At 39.4% G+C, this 9,522-nt stretch overlaps 2 protein-coding genes and 1 long non-coding RNA gene across 4 annotated transcripts in view; 1 reads left to right on the forward strand and 2 right to left on the reverse strand.

Annotated features, from left to right (window-relative positions):
* The window catches only part of syn3 (synapsin III), a 110,521-nt gene extending 108,898 nt beyond the window's left edge, over nucleotides 1-1,623 (reverse strand). Inside the window, exon 1 of one of the 2 annotated variants that reach the window (XM_008401472.1) lies at nucleotides 1,510-1,623. The gene's annotated coding sequence lies outside the window, so the exon portion shown is untranslated. Of the gene's footprint in view, nucleotides 1-1,213; nucleotides 1,458-1,509 lie in introns of those variants that run through there. The other variant, XM_008401473.2, reaches the window with a different exon arrangement.
* LOC103459692 (uncharacterized) lies at nucleotides 1,566-2,944 on the forward strand. Its single transcript, XR_532794.2, has 3 exons — nucleotides 1,566-1,653; nucleotides 2,397-2,487; nucleotides 2,594-2,944. It is a non-coding gene; the product is annotated as an uncharacterized LOC103459692 (long non-coding RNA).
* Nucleotides 2,945-4,847: 1,903 nt separating this feature from the next.
* The window catches only part of LOC103459763 (poly [ADP-ribose] polymerase 12), a 10,013-nt gene continuing 5,338 nt past the window's right edge, over nucleotides 4,848-9,522 (reverse strand). Inside the window, exons 7-10 of the mRNA XM_008401576.2 lie at nucleotides 9,482-9,517; nucleotides 7,959-8,089; nucleotides 7,539-7,690; nucleotides 4,848-7,216 (exon numbers count right to left, since the gene is read on the reverse strand). Coding sequence (XP_008399798.1) covers nucleotides 6,822-7,216; nucleotides 7,539-7,690; nucleotides 7,959-8,089; nucleotides 9,482-9,517 — 714 coding nt within the window. The 3' untranslated portion in view covers nucleotides 4,848-6,821. The remainder of the gene's footprint in view (nucleotides 7,217-7,538; nucleotides 7,691-7,958; nucleotides 8,090-9,481; nucleotides 9,518-9,522) is intronic.

Genomic DNA, 9,522 nt, shown 5'->3' on the forward strand with positions numbered 1-9,522 from the left:
GAAACAGGTCTAAATAAAAAATTCAACATCAAAAGATTCAGGATTTTTCCTTATTTAATAAAGTGAAACTTAGATGTCATATAAACTTGTTTCTTGTAATTTGGATGATTATGGTTTATAGATTATGAAACTCCTAAATTCAGTGACTCAGAAATGGCATAGTCATAGGAAGTTAAGTGGAAGGAAAAGATGTCCTAGGAACAGGTGCACCGGCAGCAGGGAGGAATGAGAGGATTGTCAACCAAATCCTGAAAATCCTTATAGAATATGAAAAATATGGTACAAAATCCTCAAAGAGGATTACCCCAAAGATACTGACTGTTCTGCAAGCTTAATAGAACCCCAGTTTCAAGTAAAATATGAAATATCACTCATTTTAAAGGTGAACCAGAAAGCAAGTCTGATTGGCTGCTTATCTGAAACTTAAAAATGATAAAGAGTCAGTACAAAAATTAAAATATATACTTTAAGTAGCATTTTTCATCTCTTTACTTCCTCTGATTTCATCCAATTAGCAACTCAGTGAAACTGAAAGCAGGAAGCTTGCAGTCCTTCACTCACTTAATAACAATAATAATAATAATAATTGTTATTATTAGTATTTGGTGATTTTAAGGAGAATCCAAAGAGCAGCAGGACGAGTTGATGAAGGCAGTTCAAACATATACAGAAGTAGGGAGAGGTGGAAGGGGCAGAGAAGGATAGACAAGAATCCAGGTGAGAACAGACACACACAGGGGTAACCAAGGTAACGAGGAACAGCTGGAACTAATTACAGAGAAGAGACAAGAAGAAGAAAAGAAAAATCAAAATATAAATAAAACCCAAACAGAACAGTATCAGCATCAACACTGAAGGCTGTTAACAGCATTTAGAAATGACAGACCCCCCAAAAATGACAATATTTAACTTCTGCTTTTGTTTCTGCTCTACTCTGATTAGCTGTAAACGTCAAAAGTTCTGTAAAATCAAAGAGGAATGAGATAAAAGATATCCACCTCAAGTAAGACGCTGACTGTGCACAAACGCTCAACAATAACCCAGTTAAGAAGAAAACACGATAATAAAAAAAAATCGGAATTATTCCTTTAAGCTGCCGCATCTAATCCACTGCAGCTCTAAGAGTCAAATATTCCTCCAGTGAAAATAAAAGTGACGTTAGGATGATTAGAAGTGACTTTCTGAGCTGGATGCAGCAGCAGCAGCGGCTCACCGGGTCACGGTGATGAAATGGAGCCGTGCGCCTCCTTCTCTCCGCTCCCACAGGAGGGGAGTGTGCGGGACTGTGGGCTGCGGGGCCACGGCGGAGGGAATCCCCGCACTCTGTGCCTCAGACAGGCTGAGCAGAACCCAGAGTCCCTGAACGCGTCCCGGCCAAGTAGAAGCCTGGTTCTAGGAAAGCACGCTTCTCTCTCCAACAGCAAACCTCGCGACAGGAAGCGATAAAACACAAAGGCTGCAAACAAAGAGGAGGTGCGCGGATTAAATGCGCAAAAACGCGCAATTTACCTGAGCGGCTGGTGAAGATGAACAAGTGTTGGATGATGACCCTTCTTCTTCTTCTTTTTCTTCTTCTTCTGCTTCTTCCTCAGATGATGCTGATGATGCTGCTGCTTCTTCTTCTTCTGCTCTCCGATCCGTGGTCCTCCTCAGGTTGTCAGCCAAACCCCTTCCTCTCTCTCTCTCACACACACACACACTGACACACACTCTCTCTCTTTCTACAAGGGATGCTGGGAACGTGACGAGTGTACTGGATTCATTACTGCAGTCGGTTCTCGCAGCTGATTGGCTGATGGATTAATTAAGAAATTCAAAGCAAAAAAATCATACACGCTTCTGTTTATTTATGAACGCGCTTTGTCTTTCATCGGGATTCTGTGTGATTGACCGAGACAACATAAATGGAAGTCAAATGAAAAAACAATGTTTTTTTTTATTTATTTATAAATAAAAATCTGAAAAGTGTGGCTTGTTTTGTGTTCCCACAGAACAAGCTCAGTATTGGAGCAGCTTCAGTGCAGTTATGTCTGGACGTCTAGAGAAAAATGTTTTTATGTTTCATGCTTAGACGCTGCAGCTGAATTTAGATGTAGGTCTCTTTATCACATGAATATGCTCTGATTTAAACAATGGGGTTGGCAGGTTTTTAGCAGCATCTTTCATTTAATAAACTCTGACTAGATTCTGTCATATTTTATTTACAGCTGATGGACAAATTATATTTTACATTAAAATATGACATCAGGTCAGTAAAATATTTGGATACAGAAATGCGGGTTTAATAAAGCATGTTTAATACTTGCTCAAAGGTTGCCGCCGGTTTCACAGATGAAACCGGCTGCAACTCCCAAAGTTTTAAACTGTGTCCCCTTTTTTCTTCTGGATTCTTACAGCTCACGTAGCAGAATGACCGGAGTCCAGCTATGACCAGAGCATCACAAACATGAAGCTGGATGAAGGGAGACTGAATGAAAGCTTCAAAAAGTGAATCCAGTTTTTACCCGGCGCTGCAGCAGCAGCAGCTCCTGTATTTTAGATTTTCTGCTGATTCATTCCAGATTCAAGCTTTTTCTTTTTTGTCTCTTTAAAGATGCATTTTGCTCTGCATCGGTGGAGCAGCTGTTGCTCCTGCGTGGGTCTGGGAAAAACGAGAAGAGAGGAAGGAGCAACCAACAGCAGCACTCATCATCCTCAGGAAGCATCCAATTTCATCCAGAGCCAGTTGAAACGTTGTGACTTAACCTACAATGAATTTGATAAAATCAGGAATTTTACAAAGGTCATTTTGATTTAGTAAAGGTTGTGGGCTGGTTTGAATTTTTATTAATATCTTCAAAGCCAAAGCAGCACAAACAAAAACTTGTGGTGCACAAATGTAGTCGAGTTGATCAGCACCAATTTAGTCTGATTTGAAGAAGGTGCAGGGGGGAAGAGGAAACCCTGAGATTTCAATTGGAAATATAAAGGACTTTATAAATAAATGTATTATTATTGTAGTGAATTTATTTGGTAGAGACAGACACATTGACAGACAAACTGAACAGGGCAGCAGTCACATGTTTGTAATTCACACCACGTGTTCCTAGATGGGTTTGTTAAACAGTACATCTAATAACTGATATAAAGTGAAATGATAATCATGTAAATTAGTGCAACATGATGTTTCCACATCTATACACAATCATGCGTAGCGTGGAAATATGAATATTTTTTCCATATTCAGCTTTTTATTCCACACTTCCCCACGTTAGAAAACACCCCAAGTCAACCCAAATCAATCTCACCGCTCATCTAAAGTTTCCCAGGCTGCCTAGCAACCCCGTCTTCTGTGGGCCTCAAGTGGTTTGGTGTAAATCTGATGTGGCTCCTTAATAATCAGCTGATCAACAGACACATTGCTCATCTACTAGAACTGAGCCGGCGTGACTCAGCAGAGCCGTCACACTCGAGACAGTCAGGACGGCCCAGAGACGAGGACAGGACTCTCATTTCATGAACTTGTTTTAGCAGGAAACTGAAACGGTGAGGTTTATCATCTGATGTGATGCAGGGGGAAGAGAGGAGCCGGGAGACCACACAGCAGCAGCCACGTCGTGCACACGACAGGAAGTGGCTGCTCAGGCTGTTTAATGTCACTGGATATTTCCTGCCCGGAGGGGGGCATGGTGGGATGGGGGGGGCCAGGGGGGGGGGGATGTTACATCCTGCAGGGTACAGCTGCAGTTCCCACTGAGAAGCTCCATCTTAATGGGCTGCAGAGGCATAATGAAGAAAACACGATGCAGTGGTCATGACAGTCGACTCCATCCACCCTCCACCAACTGTCTGCTTGTGATCCTATCTACAGTCACGGTCATTCATTTGTTTATATGAATGAAACAGAGAGTAGCTCTCAAATATTGCAAAAGAAAGAGTTAATTTATGCAGCACCTTTCAGCCAACAAGTCAAAGTGCTAAGAAGTTCAAAATCAATTAGATTAAATTTAATCAGGTTTTGGAAAAAAAAGAAATTATTTTATTAGCTGCACTAACAAATTTCATAAATATGATGTTCAATGAAAAAGTCACACAAGCTCATAATAGGAAGCAACTTTATTTTGAAATGACCCAGGAGGAAGCATGAATTTACACAGTAAACAAATAAACATCAAGATTTGGAAAATCCTCTATTCAAGTCATTACTTATATATANAAGTGATTCATTTCTGACAGGTAAGCAGGTTTGTTATTTGTTTTCAAAATTAGAAATTTGTTTTTTAAGACCTGAATTTGTTTTTTATTAAATAAATTTTTGTATTTTGATTTTTTTTAAAAGGGACACATAAATTTAGTCGCTCACAAAAAGCAGTTTTGGTTGCTCTAGTTCTGTGTAATTTGATTAACAAAACATTGGAAAAACCAGATCAACAAAAACTCATTATAAGGTTTAGAGGGTTCCACAGTTCTGAACAAGACAAATAAGAAACAGAAGATGCTGTAAAAGTGACGGTTGTCAAGGCACTTAGCATCAAACCGAGCTGTTTCAGCTCGCAAAAAAACAGAAGAAAAAAAAAAAAAAGAAAAACAGTCAAACAGCATATAGACAACTAGACACAAGTTTGAATGCAATAATCTGTCATGTCAGAGGAGGCGCTGGGGAGCACAAAGATCAAAGATCCCTTTTTCGGAGTTTTAGCCATACCTGTCAAGTTTCACATTTTGGCCAGGAAACTACAGTTTTTACCCCTCCAACCCCCGCCGGGCTCCCATACTAGTGTTCCCCCTGCTCTTACGTTAGTTTAATCCCCCACAAGTCCTCCCGTGCCCCGCTGACACCACCGGACGGCGACATTTCCCGTATTTTCAAATCCAAAACTTGGATGGTTTTATCTCATTCCAACACTCAGATGTTGTTTAACTAAAATCTGATACAATTCATCATTGCGTAGGACAGTGGTTCCCAAACTTTTTCTCTTTTTTTTTTTTTTTCATCCATTCAGAGGGTTTCCTGCGACCCCCTGCAATAGCAGTTGGGAACCTCTGGCGTAGGAGACTGCAGCTCCAAGGAAGCAGCACTTCAAAACGTCTTTAAAATTTGTTTTTTCAATTTCAGTCTCTAAAAAGCACAATATAATTAGCATTAAAGCAACATAACATTTGACAGAAACATGACATTTTCTCACTTCATTCTAAACTCGTGTGAAATCATTCATTTGCCTCAACCGTCAATCAGATCAATGTTTGACGTATTTTCAAATAAACAGTTTGTCGCCCTCTACTGGCCGATAGAAAATCATTTAAATTCATTTCAATTTAGTTACATTGCACCAATTCACAACAACCTGACTTTTTGCAAAGACCCAAGGCACTTCACAAAAAAATATTTTCACTTCAATCACACACACATTTCAGCTGATCCTAGTTATTAAACGCGCAGCCAGCTCAATTAGTTATTCAAAGTAGATGAAACATTTATATGTATGGAACCCCAGCAGATTGCATTGAGTCCACAGCATTCCCTCCTCCTGGACCTTTTCAGTTTTGTTGTTGACTTTACAGCAGCCCCTCATACTGAGCATGCATGTAGGGACAGTGGAGAGGAAAACTTCCTGTTCAACAGAAGTAAGGAACCTCCAGCAGAACCAGAATCCTGACTCAGTGCAAGTGGTCGACTGCCACAACCGACTTTGAGTAGACAGAGCAGAATGCAAAAAAAGACACAAATGAACTGTTAAAAATAAAGAATAAAAGTTTCTATCAGTTCTTAATAGCTGATCAATGTAGAGTCTATTCATCAATACTACATTTTTTACTTTCATGGTCTTTTCCCACACACCAACCATCGATATTGTTAATGCGATGTGGCTACCTGCTCCCTGAATACATGACGTACGTTATTAAACGTGCTAAGTTAGGGCAGTTAGAAAACACCTTGTTGTTCCTGGTGTGTCTCAGTCAAATCAGTGCAAGAATTCTGGACTTGTCTGGTCTGATTCATTAGAATGTTCCTCCTACATTAAAGTAGCAAGAGTCCATTTTCTCAAAGAGAAATCGTTGTCGTTCACGCGGGAACGAGCTTTGAGAATGCTCTGCTTTCGTTCTTATTGTTTCAGCTTTTTGTCCATAAAGGAATGGATTATTAACAGCTGGAAACACGCATCAGAATGAAAAACATTGTGAAATGCCACTCTTGTGTTTGTCATGTAGCAATCCAAAACTAAATGTTTTTAAATCGATTGTAGTAGCTCCATGACGCAAACTTTATGCGCTTGATCCATGTCGCCTTCTGGTGTTTACTGCTACATTTGTTTTATCGCAGCAGCATCACAGCGCCATCCTCTGGATAAAGAGGTCTAAAAAATATTGCTTTTGAGACTTTTTTTTCTTGGAACCCTCAAATAGTTTTTGCTTTGACTGTGGAAGATTCCATCAATATATCGCCGTTGTACCTCACCGTATACCCTCAAAAAGCAACCTGGAGTTGGGATGAAAACACCAGTTGTGACAGTTAGTCGTGTTTATGTGGAACTGATGGACGGATGCCCTTCATGTACAAAGTGCATGTCAGAGTTACAGTCCAGCGTCGGTCCTTCATGTATGAGTGACCATCTGAAGTGTCACTTAATTGTCCATTTTAGTCTTCGTTTGTATTTTTATTTTTACTTCCATAATTTTTTATATTCTAGACAAGTGTGCTGAATATTTCTTTGAGCTTACCAAAAGACATCATTACCCTCTTTAGACATATTTTTGTTTTAGATGATTTTTGAAGAATAAATAGAAAAAATTCACTAAGCGTCCTCCACTGTTTACACCCACCTCTTACTTCATAGCTGCGTTTAGGCCATGACACAGGAATTGTTTGAAGAGCTGTCTTGATTTGATGCTGCGCTGCCTTGATACACTGGCGGCTTAGGGGCAATCAATGGTTTTGATTGTTGTGCTGATGTACTACTAAATATGTCAACTTGTGGGTGTGTGGTCTTGTATGTCAGCAGGTACTCAGGATAGATCTGGTGTTTCTCAAAGACAACAAAAATGGAAGGATTTGCGACGTCGTTGACACAGCTGTCGTAGAAGTTTATGTCTCCACCGTCTTTGGAAGGAGGTCGGACGTAGCTGGAGTCCCCTTTTGTGTAGCTCCCCACCAGGATACGAGACACAAACATGGTTTTGACATCAGAGTCACCAGTGTAGCTGTGCGAGTATTTAGCGTCCCGAGCAAAGTAGCTTCCTGTGATTGGAAATGGAAAAATAACCGAGAAAGACAAAAGACACGTTGAGCTTTACGGCAGTAAGAAAGGCAGGTCGTTTTTAGTTATGGAGATTTTTTAGCATGTTCATTTGAATGGCATCTTCTCTTCTCCAATCCCATGGTACCATGTCATCCTTCAACTGATATAAAAATTCAAAGACACTATAAAAAGTGTATCGAAAAACGGTGAAGCATCTTTTACCGTACATTGTTTGTTGCGAGTGTTAGTACGGTAAATTTAGAAAGAAAAGGCTCCTCATACACTGGAGAAACCACGACTGGACCACCATCTTTAACCCACCTTTGCCATAAGCTGTTCCATTAACTCCACAGATCCTCCAGTCAAAGTTGTTGAGACAAATGGCGTCGATGTGTTTCGAGTCAGTCCCATGAAAAAGTTGCTTTTCTTCCACCTCACGTCCTCTGTTGTTGTTCTTCATCTGAGTCTTTTGCCTTTAGGCAGAAATGTTGCAAAGGAATGTCCTTTAAAAACATGCTTACAGATCTAACATGTCACCAAGTTTCATCTGAAAGGGAAACTAAAGAACAATGCTAAATGTTGACATGAGGTAGTTACTAGAGGATATCTATTAAAAGTATGACTAGTTTTTAAAAGATCATTTTAAAAAACTGGCAAAAAGTGATCAAAGACTGTATTAAAATAAATTGAATTAAAAAAAAAAAGCATCCAAGTTTTTAACTTTGTCTGTAGCATACGTACAACTGAAAGGCTTCCCAAAGCGCCTTGTTCTGAATCCTCTCTATCTTGACAATATTGAAGTCTCTCAAGGTCGAATGAAAACGTGCTTCAATCTTTTGAAATTCATCCTTAGTGCGCGGGACGGCAACTCTCTACAACACAAAGAAACAGGAACGTTTTCAGCGGCGGTCACCGGGACCAGCGGATGGAGGAGAAACATTAGGTAACTGAATTATTCTGAAAACAAATGTCATTCGCCAAGGCAAAAGTGAGTACAAGTCAGCAGGGCACAAACAGCGAAAAATAAGAAGAAACATCAAATTCTGAGACAACAGGAAATTGATGGTGAGCTTCTCATTTTGGGGTGTCAGAACGTTTGATTGTAAAACACTATTACGACACAGCAGTGAAGAATGTTTTGTGAAATGTAAGCTGATTAGTTCATTTTAGAGGATGTGTGTCGATATATGGCTGCATTTAACAGCATAAGTATTAGCTTATTATGACAATTATTAATTCCAGATAGTAGTTTCTTTTGGTAACTAAATGTTTATTCCAATCATATTTGCTTTAGCAGGTGAGGTGTATAATATAATGTTAATGTCAACATCCTGTAATATTTATCTAGGTTTGAAACATTCGCCCTCCAGCCCTGGTTGCTTTCAATACAAATTCATTTTATTCGCTATGTAGCATGTAGATTTATAGTAGGAAAATACTGAAATATCCTCCTGACTACCAGGAAAAAAAATATTACCCAATCACCATTTTTTTAAAATCTCACAGTCTTTGTAAGGTAATAAAAGGTTTTATGCACTTACTTTGTCTCTTCCCATAAAATGTGTTATTACTGAAAAATGCCATTTTTTTGAATTAGAAAAAGGTACATACAAAAGTCCCACCCCTTCATATGTGGTATCATTGAAAAGCCCTAAATGTCTCTAGATACTAAAAGGAATTCATTCAGTAGAATGCAGGGGGTGGGAGATATTCAAGTTTAGAAATGTCCTCTACAGAGGACAATAATGAACTACTGGTAGTCAGGAGGGTATATAACCGCTTACTGATCAAACAGAAAACTTCCACATTTTCCTTATATGACTGAGTGAACTCTTATTTTATGCCAGCAGCTCTGCAAGAGGAGAAACCAGTTCCAGGTACTTTGGCTAATCTCAGAATTTAGTCCATCCTGGACTTTTTCTGTTTTAAGCTTTTTAGACTTCAATTATCAAATCTGAAGCTCTCTGTACTTATAACTCTTCCTCACAATCTCAGATTTGAGTCTGAGATTCCGAGTTCTTCAGAAATGTTCTAGTTATGTGTCCCATGTTGATCCTTTTTATGAATGAGAAAACTCTTGTGTTTTGCACACATTCATTGTGGGGTAAACCAGTGGTGGTGATTGAGTCTTACTTGAGGAAGATAGTTTGGACTTTTACACCCTTAATTTGCTTTCAGGAAAAATAATATAATTCATCCCATTTCCACCACAGAGTAGAGAGGCAGGAAACCCTAATCCTAGTCCTGTAGTGAGTTTATTATACCGAGAATCCTGTTGGAGGGATCTGCGTCTTGTCCCAGTGGT

Source organism: Poecilia reticulata, linkage group LG23 (genome assembly GCF_000633615.1).
Source record: "Poecilia reticulata strain Guanapo linkage group LG23, Guppy_female_1.0+MT, whole genome shotgun sequence".
Classification (NCBI taxonomy): domain Eukaryota; kingdom Metazoa; phylum Chordata; class Actinopteri; order Cyprinodontiformes; family Poeciliidae; genus Poecilia; species Poecilia reticulata.